Genomic DNA, 20,045 nt, shown 5'->3' with positions numbered 1-20,045 from the left:
CTGATCGGTTTATTTGGCGAGGCGAGTAATCGGTATTTGATTTCAGTGACCGTATCTGTATTCAACACTGACTCAGATCTTTTGTGTTCCTTGTTATTAACAGAACCGGTCTCTCTAAATTTTGCAACTAACCTTAATACTGATGTTTAGTTTGTAGCTGGTTTATCTGGGTACTTATGGCGAAACAAATCTTGCACTGCAACCACTGATTTCGTACTGAAGTACGACTCGACAATGAAAACACATTCATTTAGCGAAAACACCATCTTGTCTCTAGCAATACACTGAACGTTATGATATCATTGTTGTTACTATCGGTAGTGTTTTACTGCGTCGCCGCGATGTTCAGATGTTGGACGAGTCCATTTCAGTAACGAGTAGGGGAGTGAGCTTGACTTTTGAAATTTCATGGATGAATGATTGATGGGTTGCGTTTTATACGGGACACTCTGTATTATTGGTACCTTCTTCTCCATCGCTACCATTCTCTATCTTCTTTTCATGACCTGATCCTGATCTAGTCTTCTTTATCCCATTGTTAATTATATGTTATATTGTAAAAAACGTTTGTTAATGAATAATAATATTTACAAATTACTCTTTGAATTATAATACAATCACTGTATATAGAAAAAAACACCTATTAAAGCATGATACTAGTGCGCTTAATGAATAAACCTAATACACATCAAATACAGTTTTGACCTCATCACAAGTATGTTTACTTAATTCCAAAATGCAGTCAGCAAAAACTCTGTAAATGGAAACTAAACAACAAAAAGCACTTGGTTTGGTTCAGTTTGTCATAAAAAAAGTTGTAGTTTTGATTTATGTGTAAATGATGATTAATATGAGGTTCTGTTTAATTCGTTAAACATGATGAAATAGTGGTGTCAGAGTAAATATATGAGGACAGAAGCATGTAATATTACTAATATAATATTAGGTTTTAAGTGAGCTTAATTAGGTAACCATATTTTACTTAAATAAAATTATGCGGTGCACACATAATTATTGGTATAAAAATGAATGTAAAGAAGACCAAAAATTACTATTTCTTAAACAAGGAACTGACCTAAGTTCACTGAATTTGAGATAATCAAGTTATAATGAAGCATTATTTGTATTAAAAATTACATAAAAATTTTTTAAATAATGAATTTTTATTTTGTTGCTTTACTTATGTTAAGTACAACATGTAATTTTCCTATATTTTTGCAAGTTATGTAGTAAAACTTTTATTATGGCTTAATTCTTCATTGAAAAATTTAAACTTTGAATTAGCTAAGTTTGCTGAAATCAAGCTGCTTCTTTGTTGTTTTTTAATCGTATTTTGTTAACTTTTAGGCAAAACTTGAAAACATTTATTTATTTTTTTAAGTTATTAATATTAATATAAACTAGAGAACTTAAGAAAAAAAGATTTGAAAATTATCTTGTGTTTCATTTATTAAAAAAAGCAATACTGTAAGTTGTAATAAATTTTCAGTTTTGTATAATACAGCATAATCTAACGAAGTACAAAAAAAAAGAAATTGTTAAAAATTTAGTAAATAAATTAGACTTAGACTTACTATGATCAGTATAAAACTAATTCTGTAAAAAGTCATATTTGTTAAAATGTTAGTCATCATAGAGGATCATTTTTTTTTTTCTTATCAGAATCTATTACTGCATTGAAACTTTCAGAATTAACTACTCTACTCTCTTAAAAAAGAGCCCTGGAGTGGCTTACCATCTGATGGAAATGAAATAGTGCATTACTGACTCAATGTCAGCTGGCTTAACATTTTGCATCGGCTTCCCGTCTGGCATAAGGACCATAAGGCCGGATGAAAATAACTATTCTTTTGACTGACAGCACACTTGTTTCTTATTCGTTTGTGAATGCCCTTGTTACCAACACCTTGACATGTTGTCTAAAAATTAATTTTTTTTTTTTTTTGGATTATAGTGTTGTTTTTAGTTTGTTAACTTTTGTTTATTTAACTCAGCCTTGCAGTTAATTACAGATTTTTCAAGAACCTTTTTCAGATTTTGTTGTGTCTACCATGATTTTTACTTCTGAATGAGTCAATACATAGTGTCAGGTGCTCAATTTTCTCTGATAAGAAGCTGGTTTCACTAAACCTTTTTATTCCTAATTCTGAGCACTCCTTCCTGCTTTACTTTCCATCCACAAAAATCAGTATCCTTCATTTGTTTTTCTTGTGTATACCACAGCTGTGCAATCATAGTTAATGTTTGTAAAAGATGTTGGTCATCGGTTTAGGAAGAGTTAAAAGTTTTTTCTAAATCGTATGTTAGTACGTAGTAAGTTCTGGGTAAATTTTTGATCACCTGATGTCTTCCTTGAGATTTCTTGTTTCCTCTGGTAGTAAAAAGTATACATTTAATTTTCCTGCAACTGATATTTTCTTTCTTCATTATTTTCATTCTCAATTTCTTGGTGTTAGTTGTTAAACATGTATCCTTTTCTATTTAATTTAAAGTGTTGGACAATGTTCTTTTTACTAGATTTTCTGTATATTATACTGTGTACATTCATCAGTTTTTGTCCAATATTTTTTCATTCTTTTACTTTGAGCTCACTTTTGTTTTCTGTTCTAGGTTTACCTCTTTTTGATCTGTTTTTCTTGGAAAATGTAGATTTTGTATGTTGTTTCTAAACATTTATACATACATGCACTTCCTGTATATGATTCTCTTAGTTTAGTTGTTTGTAGGATATTTGAAAATATGTTCTTTCTGTTGTTTCCTTTAAGATTTCTAATTGTATTTTCTATATATCAAAATCATTTACAATTATGGCAAGATCAGCAGACAAAACAATTTATTTTCAATCTACCTTTTTTACTTACAAGTCTAGTGGTTTCTGCTTCTCTTTTAGGATTTTTCTTGTTTCTTTGATTAGTTTACTTAAACACAATTGAATAGGATTAGAGACAGACCATTCTCCTTGTTTTACCCCAGTTTTTATTTCAAAAGGATCCAATATTTTATCCATAAATGACATTTTTTAATAAATATTTGTGATTAATTATGTTTTTAATTTTGTCATAGACTCTTATCTCAGTTAAAATTTGGATTATCGATTTTCGATCTACAGAATTATATGTTTTTTGAAGTCTCAAAATCTATTGCATGTCCTTTGCACTTTGTGATTCTGCTTTTAATTGCAGATTTTACACAAATTGTTCTGGGCAGGATTGACCCTTCCTAAAACCACTCTGATATTCTTCAAAGTTGTTTACCTATATGATCTTCTGTTCTTATTTGGAGGACTTTTGAGAGTATGTTATATGTTACTGATTGTTGGGAAATGCCTTTATAATTATCATCCTGACCCTGAAGGGGAAGATTCCGCCATATGATGATTCGTGTCGCCATGCCACTCCTCTGTACGTAGCCCTGATGGGCTTTAAGAGGTTATTTTTTGTACCCACAGACTGAATAACATCTCTCAGATAACGGCTTGGCCTCCGTCAGGATGTCACCAATATAAATGCAATGAATGACATTTCCATCGACCATTCTGTTTCCATATTTCTGTAATGGATGTCGGTGCAATTTGCTATTCTTCAAAATCTCTTCATTCCATATTTTTGCAAGCAATTTCTTTAGTTCATCATGTGTGACCAACCATTTTTCATTTGCTAATTTGAGAAGTTTACTGTTATCAGTCTTTTCCTGAGGATTTGTTCGGTTTTATGGATTTAATTATTTTTATAATTTGTTGTCCGATTGGTGCTCTGAGTTTTGAGTTTGGTTTCAGGTTCTGAAAAGTAGTTTTTTTAAGTTTCTCACAATTTTCAAAATATTTAACCAATCAAAATTTTCTTACATTAATTTTCCTTTCTTTATTTTTTAAGCAGAGGTTGGAAGTTTCGTTCTTTTTAATTTCAGTTTAAACATTTGATAAAAGTCTTTGGTGTTTTATATTTAAGTTTTTCCTGTGTTTGTTTCAGTTTATTATAATGTAGTCTATTTCAGTTGGAGTTTATACCAGTCTAATTTTAGTTTTTCTGTGTTTAATTACTCTTTGATATGCCCTTTTATGATTTTAGAGGACAATTTTTTAATTAAGTAATGATCATAACTGAAATTTGCTCCTTTTTGAATTTTTTAACATTATGGATTTCTTTTATATTTTTCTTATCTATGCTACATGATCCATTGAAATTCACCTAAATTTGATTATTTTATTGCTTCTTTTATAGTCAATTCATTCTGTAACTACAAATTGTGTATTTTCTTTCTACCCAATTGCATGTTGAAGATAATTAGTAAGATTTTGACTGGAATTTTGGACATTGTGTCATCTATCATCACAACGCCTTCTACAGTCACAATCTCCACCTGTCAGAATACTCTCCACTCTTGTTTCTTTTCTCTGAATTTACAATCTTAAGCACAACCAATGTAATTTTTACTTCCATGTTATAGAATTAGTCAGGGAAAATCATTCATTTAGAGATTCAAAGTTAGTTACTGAGTGGATTATTTTCTTGTTTACTGTGTCAAAGGGACATTCTTCATTATTTTAATTGGTAGTTTGCCTTTGTATGTATGATAATTTTTTAATTACTTGCATTGCTTCTTTATGTTTTCCAAGAGACTTCAATTTCTCTATGCATTGTGGTGAAGATCTGCACGCATTGCTTAAAGTAACAATGGATTTTTTTCACAAAATTACCATCTGGAGTGGTAGTGTCTTCTTTAATGTGAATTTCTATAGTTTAGTTCATTGCTTTGCTGATTTTTATTATGTTTGTAAAATGATCAAAAAAAAAATTCAAATTAAAAATAGGATAGCTACAGTTCAGTAAGGTTTTTAGCTTCACATATCCAGGGCCACTATGTGAAGGATCATCCTGATAAAAGTTTTGCTCTGAAGTATTTTCATCAGGAGAAACAACAAATATTTATTAATATTGTTTACAGATGCAGATACTTATTAATGTTTTCTCACCTGAAATGCGAGAGTATTAAGGTAAAGTATTAATGAAGGTAATAACAGAATTTACAAACTCTGGAATTATCTTATGTTTTCCACTAATCCCTCTTTTATCATTTATAATTCCTCACTTTGAGAGTGGAGTATTAACTCTTTTGGTGGAAATGTGTGGTGTTTGAACAGTTAATGGCAGATTACTATAATTTTATGTTTGTATACTCTTGTGTATTATGTTTATTCATTTTTAACATATTTCCTCTTCATAAGCACATCTGTTACAAAGTGGAAAAGATATGTCTACACATTGTAATTTTTAAGAGCCCAATATTCATCAGACATTTCCTGCCCTACTACAGACATTTTTATATTACTTTTTTAATCCATGTGTACATTTGTATTCCACATATTTTTTCTTGTTTACTTTTTTCTGTAGAAAATATGTAACCATAGTTTTCCTGAAATTTGATTGAGACTAATTTTGTTATTTCCTTTTACCTCTACAGTCATCTTTTTTCTTGCCATATAAATTACTTTTGAAGCTTTCAGTAATCTCACAAGTTGCTTCTACAATTTCTATTTCAAACAGTTCTTCCACAATATCCTCAATTGAATCTGATTTTTCACTTTCATTATTATTAAGAAAAGAATCATCAAATTCTTTACTCCTCTCTTTTAATATCTCTGCATGGTCAGCAACTGATGAAATTCTTCATGAGTATTAAAAATATAATTTACAAAACCATCACATATCTCTTGAAATTACTTTTTTCTACTATCCATATTGTTAAACTACTAGCTTCATTAAACACTCCTAAAAATAGACTTGTGAAAACAGTAAACAATTTGGCTCAGTTTCTTGTTGCATTTCTTAAAATTAGGACCCAGCTGCTAACAGGCAGTTGGCTCTTCTTGTTTTAAAGAAAATAAAAATTGTCATTCTTTTGTTGTTAATAAAAAGAAAAGAACTCCAGTTAATAAAAAGAAAAAGAGAATATTGCTTGGCCTACAATAATAATTATTTCCCAGATAGGTAAACATGTGGCTCATCCTAGCATATACTGAACTTGAACTTTGTGGGATTGTTCCCTGTCACATAAAATTGTCCAAATAAGAATACCTCCCTCAATTAATAAAACTGATGTCATTTGGGGTAATATTTTAAACAATCTTTTTTTCACAGGTACAAGCCTCCTGTTACAAACATGCAAGCATCTCCTGGTGAAGATTTAACTCCAGATTATATGAATATACTCGGTATGATTTTTAGTATGTGTGGATTAATGATGAGGGTAAGCATTTAATATCTGTTTTATATTTAATTTTACATGTAGGTGTGCGATGAACTATTCATATATATTTATTTTCAATGCGTTTCACTAATTAACTTAGCAAGTGAGATGTCAATGGTTGAAAAAATAAATAATGATAGTTAATTATAAGAGTGTGGATTATTGTAGTCATTTTTTTGGGAGGGAAATTATGACGGAGGAGCAACTGCTAGAAATTTCTTGAGACAAATTCATTGGACTGAATTTCCAAGAAAGTCACTATCCATAATTGATGCCCAGTTAAAAAGTTTACATTAACTGTAAATATTGATGTTTTACTATATCTTTGTAACCTCTGTAACTTGTCAAATACTCATAGGTTTGCTAAAAAAAAGGTTACATTAATATTTAGAATATTAAATTTTTTTACAAAGAAATAATGACTTACAGCTTTGTGTGTCAAACGTTTACCTATTATGGTTATTCAGTTATTGAAGGCACTAGATCTTGCCAAGTAGCCTTCTAAATGTTCTAAATTGCATAAAACCCCTATTCTAGAAGCAATGATGTAGGTAATCAAACTAATTTATGCTGACGCTGAGTTAGCAAAGTATTTACATGCAACATCACAGAATGTAAATTCATTTAATTTTGTACTTTGGTCAAGAATAACTGAAAATATATTTGTTGGTTTTGAAACTTTGCAATTAGGTACTCATGATGCTGTTGGAAATATTGGTCAAATAAAAGTGCTTGAACATTTGGAAGTAAAAATCGGCCAGAACACTATCTATTTATTAAAATATATTGATAAGTTGTGCATCACAAAAGCAGAAGTAGCTGCAAAAGAGATGACAAAATTAGCCAAATCATTGAGAAAAAAAGAAAAGTGGCTTTTGAACTAGTGGAAGATGGTACCTACAAATTATAGGAGGCTTCTAATGTGTAGCTACATAAGACCGCAATATAAGGAAAAGTGACTTTTACAATTTCAGTTACAATTTTTGAAATATCATATTTATTGGGATAAATAACCCATTTTCTTAGGAACTACAAAAGGTACAAGGCCGAAATTTTGAAATTCTTGTGTTATATTATGTTACTATGGATCTACGTTTATGATTTTACATGTGATATCTATTGAAATAAAAAATATTTCCTGTAAAATAATCATGCAAGGATAGAGCTTGTCAGTAAAACAAATTTAACTGTTTTAAAAGTTGGTATAAGTGACTGATTGAGGATCACTAGCTTTGTTACTCATGTGTAAACATACCCAGAAAATTTCATACTTCTACTATGTGAAGTTCTTGAGAAAATGGGTCAGAAAATTGTCAAATTAAATTATTATCACTCCTTAAATTATTTTAACAATGTAGATGTTCATAGACTGTTTACAGACATTACTGTTATGTTAGATTTAATTATTATATTTTGAAATATTGTATTTGTATTTTTTTACTCCAATTTGTTTCTTCAATTTCAGTTGAAATGGTGTGCCTGGGTAGCATTATATTGTTCTTGCATCAGTTTTGCTAATTCAAGAGTTAATGATGATACTAAACAAATACTTAGCAGTTTTATGTGAGTACTGTTTCATTTTTATGTAATTAGACCCATCATTTTATTATAAATTGAAATTATCATAATTGGCTCTCTGTAATGAAAACTGCAGTGGATTTATTGATCATCTCACAGAAATTAACTTTTGCTTGTAGTGATCCAGCAGAAATGAACTAAAGAATTCTAGTGAGTAGATAAAATATGCCGATTCTGGGACAAGGTCAAAGGTAAAAAAAATGTTTTTTAATTGCCACGTGTTGTACAGTACACGTGCTTGCTGACTTTGCTTTAACCTTATTTACAAAATTCAAAGTTATCTGGTGATAATTCATTTGCGTCGTTTGTTTATTTTAAAGTTATCTAAATGACAAGGCTAACGGTTATGTATAAAAGCCCGCTAAATTTTAACGATTTTTTATTGCGTTCCTTTTTTTTATTATTCCTGTTTCTAAAAAAGAATTCAAAAATTATTTTATTGAAATACTGAAACCCTGTCTGTTGCAGATGGCCCAGCAACAACATTTCGGTTTACTGGCTGACGAGACTGACATACTATTTGAAGATGTTATCCCTCTCGATTCAGAACAACCAGCATCTCATTTTGTGTTTATTGAAGACAGGCAGACGCCATCGACATCAAGAGGTGGTCGTGGTCGTCATCCAGAAGTGACAGCACAACGTCACAGAATAAAGAAAGAGTCTTATTCTTTAACGACCAGTCAAGCAGTTGACGATGAAAACAGTAAATTTAACCTATTAGATATATTGATAAAATTTTACACCCTGGGCCTGCTTTCCATAAATGAGTGGGAAGAAGCTATTTTGAGAGTAGATAAGAGAAATCTTACCTACAATATCATTTCGCTTCTGAATGTGCTAACAAATGCATTCAAGACGATAGAGTCTAAATGGGTTATATCAGCTACGTTAGAAGACAACCAGATGGGTATTATGAATGAAAGCTGTCGGACATTACCAATATCCTTCCTAATCGATAACGTTAAACATGTTCCGTTAGTGAACGATAAAAGATTTAACGAAGATGATGTGGAAAAACTGTGGTCAATGATGAAGACGCAGAGAGGAACCAAACGGACCTTGAAAGAGGTCTTACTTGAGGATGGCGAAGATGAAATGAACAGTATATACGTGTGTTGTTAGAAGACACTCAGGTTCTAACGACGGCTCAAACCGCCGGAGATTATTTAATGAAAATCGAATTATATAAAACTGCAGATATTGAGGGCAAAGATTGGAAAGAGCGGTATGGAAACGTCCTCAATCACGCCGTCTTCGTTGTTAATAGATGAAGTGAGGCTCTTGCTACATTCGATGACCTGATGTTAAAGGCCATCGAAAAAATAAAAAGTGATAAAGGCTTCAAAAGAGTTAAGAAAAGTAGCAAGAGAATAGTAGTTTTCTAACTGATCCCTTTCTGGTTGTTTTCAACGCAGTAGTATATAATTATTGTAAAAATTATCATAAATTCTTTTCGATTTTTAGGCATGGCAAATTCGAATAGATGCAAGCGTATCCGATTGGGGTAAGTTTACCTCTGCAGAGGGATTAGATCTTCATTGTACTGTTACTCCGCGAATAGAAGCTACATCGATGTTCAAATTCTTATTAATGATCAAATGCGCACTATTCCGAACCTGGAAACAAAAAACAATTTTATTTGTTGTAAAGATTTGATTTATTTTAACTAATTTAATCTAGGTTAATTAGAATCTAATAATAATTGCCTCCGGATAGACTCTATCGATGGTAATCTGCGTCGTAACACGGCGGTTGCTATCTGACAATGCAGAATCCGTAATAAGAGGGGCGTTTTCTTCATCGCTACTAGAAGCCCAATCTAACCGTCTAGCTGAACTTTCAAAACTTTACCTCCTCGCTCGTAGACGAACAGGATAAGACAATCGGTTTTCTGACATTCCTGCGGCTGCTGCAGGCCGTTGCTGGTACCTTCATCAGGAAATATTTCTTGCGACGTCTGAAAATAATATACAATGCATGTAACACCTATATCTTATTTCCTAAGTAATCTATTAAAGAAACAAAATTGTACTTACTTTATGAAATTTTTGACGAATATAAAGATATATCCCAAGTAACCAAGCCGTTTTGAATATTTCTACACCTGAAAAAAGCAGAATCATTTTATTTTTATAACATATTACTTATATATATATATATATATAATTATTATTATTTATTGCTGTAATTAAACAAACTGTAATACATTTAAAATACATAGTTACTTTATACATATATTAACATTTAATATAATTTTGGATATTTTACAATTACATATTCAGTTATTATTTATAGCTGGAATTAGACAAATTTTATTTATGAAGCATAATTATTATTGCTGGAATTAAACAAACCACACTATTATTTTAAAATGTGTTTAAATGAGTAAGTCAAGCTTACTCCACTACTCGTTACTGAAATGGACTCGTCCAACATCTGAACATCGCGGCGACGCAGTAGAACACTACCGATAGTAACAACGATGCAATCATAACGATCAGTATATTACTAGAGACAAGATGGTGTTTTCGCTAGATAAACGTGTTTTCACTGTTGAGTCGTACTTCAGTACGAAATCAGCGGTTGCAGTGCAAGATTTGTTTTGCCATAAGTACCCAGATAAACTAGCTACTAACAAAAAGTATTAAGGTTAGTTGCAAAATTTAGAGAGACCGGTTCTGTTAATAACAAGGAACACAAAAGATCTGAGTCAGTGTTGAATACAGATACAGTCGCTGAAATCAAAGACCGATTACTCGCCTCGCCAAATAAGTCGATCAGACGTTTGTCTGCTGAAATTAATTTGTCTGAATCGACTGTTCATCAGGCGACCAAACGATTACAATTACGACCTTATCGCATTCAAACGGTTCATCGACTTCTTGAGCCCGACAAACAAAAACGACTACAATATTGTCAACGGTTCCGTCGATTTCTGCGCGAGGAAATTAATGTTATGGATTCGATATTTTTCACAGATGAAGCATAATTTCATTTGGACGGCTACGTAAACAGCCAAAACAGTAGAATTTGGAGCGCTGAAAATCCCCACGTTTATCACGAAAAACAAATACACCCGCAGAAGTTGGGCGTGTGGTGCGCGATATCGCGGAAGAAAATAATAGGTCCTATTTTTTCGAGTACACCATTAATGCAGAACGATATCAGGATATTTTATTTCAGTTCATCGCACTCTTGGAAGAGGAAGACAGACACTGCTGGCTACAACATGACGGTGCGACATCCCACTACGCAAGTTAAGCTTCTGATTTCGTTGAGGAATTCTTTGGTAATCGTGTTGTCGGTCGAGGCTTTCTATGGGGTTACCTCAAGGAAAAAGCCTACAGCAATAACGAACACTTGAACGATTGAAAGTCAATATTGAACAAGCTGTATTAAATATCCAGCCACAAACTTTGAAATAAGTTGCAAGAAACGCTGTAAAAAGAATTGAAGCTTGTATTCAAGAAGATGGCGGCCACTTCCAACATTTACTCTAAATGTAAGGTAATAATAAAAATTACATTTACATATGCCTTTTTATTATTTCAATACCTACCAATATAAGGTTGGGTTGCGTTTTATATGGGACACCCTTTTCTTTTTCCTGTTTAGCCTCCGGTAACTACCGTTTTTAGATAATTCTTCAGAGGATGAATGAGGATGATATGTATGAGTGTAAATGAAGTGTAGTCTTGTACATTCTCAGTTCGACCATTCCTGAGATGTGTGGTTAATTGAAACCCAACCACCAAAGAACACCGGTATCCACGATCTAGTATTCAAATCCATGTAAAAAATCTGGCTTTACTAGGACTTGAACGCTGTAACTCTCGACTTACAAATCAGCTGATTTGGGAAGACGCGTTAACCACTAGACCAACCCGGTGGGTTATATGGGACACCCTGTATATATATTAACATTTAATACATTTTGGAAATTTTACAATTACATATACAGTTATTGTTTATTGCTGGAGTTAAACAACGACAAATTTTATTTAAGCAGCATAATTATTATTGCTGGAATAAAACAAATCACACTATTATTTTTAAATGTGTTATTATTATATATATATAAACTTAATATATTTTTGGAAATTTTACATTTACAGATATAATTATCGATAGAATTACACAAATACAAAATATTATTTTATATTAAGTTATTAAAACGACGTTTAACTTACCTTAAATAATAAAGATGGCGATGAGGAAAATTAAACAGAAGAGTGTACCACAGTATACACTAGTAGAACAGTAAGAACGCAATAAAAAAAATTATTAGATTCTAATTAACCTAGATTAAATTAGTTAAAATAAATCAAATCTTTACAACAAATAAAATTGTTTTTTGTTTCCAGGTTCGGAATAGTGCGCATTTGATCATTAATAAGAATTTGAACATCGATGTAGCTTCTATTCGCGGAGTAACGGTACAATGAAGATCTAATCCCTCTGTAGAGGTAAACTTACCCCAATCGGATACGCTTGCATCTATTCGAATTTGCCATGCCTAAAAATCGAAAAGAATTTATGATAATTTTTACAATAATTATATACTACTGCGTTGAAAACAACCAGAAAGGGATCAGTTAGAAAACTACTATTCTCTTGCTACTTTTCTTAACTCTTTTGAAGCCTTTATCACTTTTTATTTTTTCGATGGCCTTTAACATCAGGTCATCGAATGTAGCAAGAGCCTCACTTCATCTATTAACAACGAAGACGGCGTGATTGAGGACGTTTCCATACCGCTCTTTCCAATCTTTGCCCTCAATATCTGCAGTTTTATATAATTCGATTTTCATTAAATAATCTCCGGCGGTTTGAGCCGTCGTTAGAACCTGAGTGTCTTCTAACAACACACGTATATACTGTTCATTTCATCTTCGCCATCCTCAAGTAAGACCTCTTTCAAGGTCCGTTTGGTTCCTCTCTGCGTCTTCATCATTGACCACAGTTTTTCCACATCATCTTCGTTAAATCTTTTATCGTTCACTAACGGAACATGTTTAACGTTATCGATTAGGAAGGATATTGGTAATGTCCGACAGCTTTCATTCATAATACCCATCTGGTTGTCTTCTAACGTAGCTGATATAACCCATTTAGACTCTATCGTCTTGAATGCGTTTGTTAGCACATTCAGAAGTGAAATGATATTGTAGGTAAGATTTCTCTTATCTACTCTCAAAATAGCTTCTTCCCACTCATTTATGGAAAGCAGGCCCAGGGTGTAAAATTTTATCAATATATCTAATAGGTTAAATTTACTGTTTTCATCGTCAACTGCTTGACTGGTCGTTAAGGAATAAGACTCTTTATTTATTCTGTGACGTTGTGCTGTCACTTCTGGATGACGACCACGACCACCTCTCGATGTTGATGGCGTCTGCCTGTCTTCAATAAACACAAAATGAGATGCTGGTTGTTCTGAATCGAGAGGGATAACATCTTCAAATAGTATGTCAGTCTCGTCAGCCAGTAAACCGAAATGTTGCTGGGCCATCTGCAACAGACAGGGTTTCAGTATTTCAATAAAATAATTTTTGAATTCTTTTTTAGAAACAGGAATAATAAATCCTATCTCTGTAAATTTGTCTTGTGGCCGTTTCAATATTATTAGACTTTATTGCTGACGCTATACATACCGCAGCAATAGTACAAACAGCAAAACGGTTACTAGTTGTGGTAGCGTAGCTGGCATTTATTAATTCATGAGCCCTGTACACGATTTCCTCCAGCTGATGAGTTGTACTCTGCATCTTAGACGCAATACGGTAAACAAACTCATGGAGTGTAATGGATGCTACAGTGCAGCGCTTAGAGCACTTGCACCTCAAATTTGTTAATTTCTTCGCGGTAATATACGGCCATCATATATACAACTAATTTACTGATCGGTATAGGATCAACTTCAAAATATTTAGAGATCAACAAACAGCTACAAGCTAACAGCTGTAGTTGATCGTCTCTAATATCTTCCGTAAATCTAACACGATCAAAATTCGCCAGCGCGCAATAAAATACTGAATGGTGTTGCCGTTTAAGAATACAAACTTGAAGCATCCACCGCCCTATCAATTTACGTTTCTCATCATAAATCATTTCTGGTAGAACTTTGTACCCTAACTGAGAAGACGCTACTAATCTTAACAATATTCTATTGCTAGTTAAATTTCTATCCACTAACGCCTTGGTATAGCCCAACTGTAAAAACAATATTTTCTAGTTATGTACTGTTTAGCATATATATATTTTAACTGTATCATTAATTATCAAAACCTATTTAAATTCGATTAGTAGCTATCATATTGCTTTTAAAAATGTTATCTAATAAGTATTTGAAATAAACTAAATTGCTAGTATTATTTAAAAAATATTTCTCTGATGCTCACTTTATTAAGAAATGAAGTTTGCAGAAAATAATTAGATTAAAACTTTAATTTTATATCCTGGAAAAAGAAAAAAAATTATCTTTCTAATACTTATTACTTTTTTAAATAAATAAACAAACAAATAAAATTATATATTTAAATCTAATAAAATAGTGTTGTTTTTTAACATCAACAATTAACTGAAAATACAGAATAAAAAACAGTTTCATGTAACATTACTTTACAATTCATAAGTATTAAAGTATTACGGCTATAATATATATATTTAAAAGATTCCATTTACCACTCTATCGATATTAATTTTGTTTACTAATAAATTAAACCACTTTAACAATAACTGTATCAACGTATTAATTCTACAAATGTATATAACTATTACTTTTGGATACATATTATTTTAAATCATACAATTATATATATATATATATATATATATATATATATATATATATAGTACAAATACATATATAATTATTGCTGGAATTAAACAAACACAATATCATTTAAAATGCATAGTTACTTTATACATATATTAACATTTAATATATTTTTGGAAATTTTACAATTACATATACAGTTATTATTTATTGCTGGAATTAAACAAAGACAAATTTTATTTAAGAAGCATAATTAGTATTGCTGGAATTAAACAAACCACACTATTATTTTTAAATGTGTAATTATTTTATTTATATATATATTAACATTTAATATATTTTTGGAAATTTTACAATTACATATATAATTATCGCTAGAATTACACAAAGACAAAATATTTTATATTAAATTATTAAAATGAGGTTTAACTTACCTTAAATAATAAAGATGGCGACGAGGAAAATTAAACAGAAGAGAGTAACACAGTATTCACTAGTAGAACAGTAAGAACGCAATAAAAAATCGTTAAAATTTAGCGGGCTTTTATACATAACCGTTAGCCTTGTCATTTAGATAACTTTAAAATAAACAAACGACGCAAATGAATTATCACCAGATAACTTTGAATTTTGTAAATAAGGTTAAAGCAAAGTCAGCAAGCACGTGTACTGTGCAACACGTGGAAATTTTTTTAAATTTATTTTTTCACCTTTGACGTCCCAGAATCGGCATGACCTTTTGACCTTGTCCCGAATCCGCATATTATATCTATTCTAATGGTTGCTTTTATCCATTTGGCTTAATGGAAATAAGTTGTAAAAAGCTTTCTAGAATAATAAATAAAAAAGTATCTTTTTCAGTCGTATAACTTTATTATTTTTTTAAAATTTTGATCAGTTTCTATTATACATATTAATTATATTATGTAAAATTATTTTATCTAATTTTAATTTTTTTGTTAATGGTTTTGAAACCTAATGATTCTTCATCATGTTTTAATATATTTGAATGTTAGTATACCACAGTTAAAGTAAAACTTCTTGTGCAATGAAATGACATTAATGGAATGATTTAAATTGTATACTTTATTTTACGTTTTTTAATATTTGCCATTTTCAAACATATGTCTTGTTTATATGTACTCGGTTCATTGATGTATAAATTTTGTGTACTAAAAGAACTTTTTCTTTATTTTTAAAGATAAATTATATTTGTATCGTGATTAAGAAAAAAATCACAATAACCATTTAATTAGAAAGGTTTAGTTTTCCATTTGTTGATCATATTTTTTTGTTTCTACAATGTAAATTAATATCTCAAGAATGGATGGATTTATTATAATAAATTGAATGCTTATTTAAACTTATATCTTAATAAAAATAAATACATATGAAAATTTTTTATTAACAAATTTCTAAATAGTGGCCACATTAAAATTTAAAATATTAACTTCTCTTCTGATAAGTTTTGCATTTGAAAAAACATTGTAGAATTTTATTGAAGAAAATTGACACTTTTAAAAATCCATTTAAAAACCACTATGTTAGAGTGAAAATCATTGAAGTAGGACAGTCCGAGTTATTAGCCATTTTTCAATTCTTCTATTAAGAAATAAATAATATTAAAGAGAAAATGATAAGAAAAAAATAAATGTTTTATTATTTAACCCAATGATGTCATATTTAATTGCCTACACAGCTGACCTAGAAATCATATTTAAATCCCTGGCAATATGTTGGGGAATACAATAATACATAAAAAAATCAACCAATAAAGTTTTTTCACTGAAAATGTCCCACAGTTCCAGTTACATTTGTTTTTCTCTCTATTAATTAGCCTTCTATATAAATCTGGAGAAGAATGCTAATTATCTAAAAACAATGTGTGACCTCGGTCCAACAATGGTTTACACATGTCAATCACAACATTAGTACTGGCAGGAAGAGTAGGATTTGTCATATCATCACCTACATAAATTTTGAAATATAAACAAACAGTATCCTGAACTAGATTCACAACAAATTTTATTCCAAATCTTGATTGTTTAGGTCTATTACATTGCTCAAATGATCTGAATTTCATTAGACTTTCATCCAAAGCTATGTTCTGAGAAGAGAGGTATAATTCGGAAAATTTTGTAGAAAAATGTTGAATGATACGCCTAATTTGTTTTAGTAGTGAAATGCAAGAAACATGAAATTAGCTTGAATCTATCTCTGCTCATTGTTTTGTGAAGTATGGGTGTGTCAGTACATCTATTTTTACTCTAATACAATTGGATACGTGATTTTTGCACCTATGACATCAAAATTACATCTTCTGTAGTTTGAAACCATTTATTGTCATCTTTCAACTTTTTCCTAACTGGATTGTTCAGTTGCTTCATAGCGTATGCATTAGTTTCGTCACAAATTTTATCAAACAAAGGTTCCATATATTCCAAAAAATCTGAAGTTCCGAAGGTGATGTGACTCAAACTTATTCAATATATCTTCACAAATGGCACTATATGTTCAGTAAAAGAATATATAATTGGGTTATTTTGAGTTTTTGTCAAATTCCAATTGTTTTGTTTTTTCTGCATCGCAGTACGTACACGCATAGAAGGGCCTGTTGTGTCGTCATTATTACCATCACTTTCCTTTTAGATTCATTAGAACTATTACTACAACTTTCTTCAGACTTGATTCAGTACTACCCCAAACCCAAAAAATGGAGTACCTTTTTAGTAATAAAATGAGACCTAGAATAATTTTCAAGTTTTTATTTTCTATATGGTTTTTATCTCCATCCTGCTTGTATGTTGGCTTTCCTGGAGTCCAGATATCATTATTTAAAAATCTGTAATGGTATTATTGATTTTTGAAATCTTTTGGCTAAGTTAAATATTTTACAGCATTAATTTAATATTATTGGCCTCAAAGGTAAGTACAGTTGTAATGCTTTGATAATGAAATAGTTAAATTGCTTATATTGCTTATATATATATATATATATATATATATATGTGTGTTGTATAATGTTTTCTGTTGCATTTTATTTTATTTTTACAAATTGTTTTGCTACAATGAGAATTACTGTTGTTATTCATGTTCATAAAGTATACAGGACATAACTTTAATTAGATGCCCCAAAAGAGAAAGAAATGGACTGCAAACATCCTGACGGAAAATAGTTCTAACCCTCAATTTGAGGCCTGTTATTCCTCGTCCTGAAACTGAGAAATATTACACAGTTTTATGTAATAACTGATGGTTACATAAGTATAAAAAGAGGTATTGAAGATGAAAATTTGAATTGCATTCAGGAATCTTGCAAAAGATCTGTATCAGTCTTTGAATGTCATCGATGTGTTATATTCATTATGAAATACTAGACTTTGAATGTGTACAGTTCTGATGCCAAGTTATATTGTTGGAGCCAAACCATTAACATTTTATGGGTGTTGTAGCATTGTAATATTTATTTTTATTAATAATTTTATTTATTGGTTATGGCTAGATTGTCTTGTGCAATTTTATTCAGTTAGAGATCGGTTATGAAAATAATAAATAACATTTTAACTCTTTGAACATTGGTGCTAATTATTCTATTTGTGGTACATATTTCTATGCAGTGAAGGTATTCTCTCTATTTTTCTATATTTTAATCTAGCTATTATATTAATTATTGGCCAGTTGTTATTCAGCCTCTAAACAGAATAGGAACCAGTCATCATAGCCTCAATTTGAGGCTAGTTATTCCTTGCCCTGGAACTGAGGAGTATTACATCTGGTTTTATGTAATAACTGATGGTTACTTAATCTCTAATAGTGAAATTACATCCATCAGGCTCTAAAACTTACACGTACAATTCCATTTTATTTATTTGCTTTTTAATGTTGCACTGTTTTGTTAATTTTTTTCTAGGTTGTCAATTTCTGCTGTGGTAATGTCATATTTACAAAATCCCCAACCGATGACACCTCCATGGGCATCATCTTTACAGTAATATTATTTTTTCCAGCAGTTGATTATGTAACAAATTTATTGTTTGTACATTCAGAATAGTTATTGATAATTATTTTAATTGTGTTATATAACTGGTACCAGTGGTTAAGATTTTATTTAAATGTGAATTGTTAAAAGTGTATAATAAATTTTTTATTATTTGTAAAGTAAACCTGTTAAATTAATAGTATACTTTTAGTATTGAAAGTAAAAATGTCGAAATGATCTTTAGATTCCTTTTGTTCTCCTCATATCCTTAAAAATTTCCTAGGTGAATTGCTGACTTCTATTCTGATTTCTTGCAACAAGAAAATGTGGAATTTTAAGAGGAAATGATTATAGTATAGAAGAATAAATTTATATTAGTAGTGTAATAGATTGATGTTGGAGCAATAACAGTGTGAGCTATTTTTGTATTAGATTGGATATTTCTTTTGCTCTTTATATAAAGTATTCCAAATAACCAGAACAAAGTGTAATTTTGGTATTTGAGATAATTTGAGTAATATTTAAAGCAGTAATATTATTTGCTAGTAATATTTAATTTTGTAAATAGATTTTCATAATAGGCTTTAATTTGTTGATGCAATGCTAAACTTTGATATTGTGTAAATGTATAATTAAATGACACTTTGTTAAAATTATAATAAAAGATACTTTAGAAATTGAACATTTTATCAAATAAAGTATGGTATTTCTAGTTATAAACTGTGCTTACAGTAAAGTACAGGGTCCGGCAAAAATAACTCCTCAATTTGAAATATAAATAAAATAGACATTATAAAATATTATAAAAAAATTAAATATATTCTGAAAGAACAGTGTTTACTTACCATTTATTTTCACATACCTTTTATTAGTTTTTAAAAATTTTGTTGTTCATATGCTTTACTTTCATTTTCCTGTTTAGCCTCTGATAACTACCGTTTAGATAATTCTTCAGAGGATGATATGTATGAGTGAGTGTAAATGAAGTGTAGTATTGTACATTCTCAGTTCGACCATTCCTGAAATGTGTGGTTAATTGAAACCCAACCACCAAAGAACACCGGTATCCACGATCTAGTATTCAAATCCGTGTAAAAATAACTGACTGATTTGGGAAGACGCGTTCACCACTAGAACAACCTGGTGGGTTGTTGTTCATATGCTGACCTTCACTATCTGTACAGTTCTTAACCTCTCCCTGAAATTCTGCAATATTTTTTTTGTCATTTTCAATGATATTCTAGTGATTTGTTTATGGATAGCAGCTTTTAAAATGATCGAGGGTTCTTGACTAATGTTTAAAAATTTCAGCTTTAGATATTTCCAGAGAAAATCACATGTTGCAAGATGACCGTGCAGGCCATTAGATCTCTCCTTGTGAAATAAGATACCCAGGGAACATTTCTCTGAGGAAATTCAGTGATTTGTCTTGCTGTATGAGCAGTGGCCCTATATTGTTGT

General features: G+C 30.6%; 1 protein-coding gene across 1 annotated transcript in view; it reads left to right on the top strand.

Annotated features, from left to right (window-relative positions):
- LOC142331607 (protein Asterix) overlaps positions 1-19,415 on the top strand; it is a 34,440-nt gene extending 15,025 nt beyond the window's left edge. Inside the window, exons 2-4 of the mRNA XM_075377630.1 lie at positions 6,138-6,246; positions 7,712-7,809; positions 18,516-19,415. Coding sequence (XP_075233745.1) covers positions 6,138-6,246; positions 7,712-7,809; positions 18,516-18,597 — 289 coding nt within the window. The 3' untranslated portion in view covers positions 18,598-19,415. The remainder of the gene's footprint in view (positions 1-6,137; positions 6,247-7,711; positions 7,810-18,515) is intronic.
- Positions 19,416-20,045: the final 630 nt, after the last annotated feature.

This window comes from Lycorma delicatula, chromosome 1 (assembly GCF_047948215.1).
Source record: "Lycorma delicatula isolate Av1 chromosome 1, ASM4794821v1, whole genome shotgun sequence".
NCBI classification, from domain to species: domain Eukaryota; kingdom Metazoa; phylum Arthropoda; class Insecta; order Hemiptera; family Fulgoridae; genus Lycorma; species Lycorma delicatula.
This window is presented reverse-complemented; position numbering and strand designations above follow the sequence as displayed.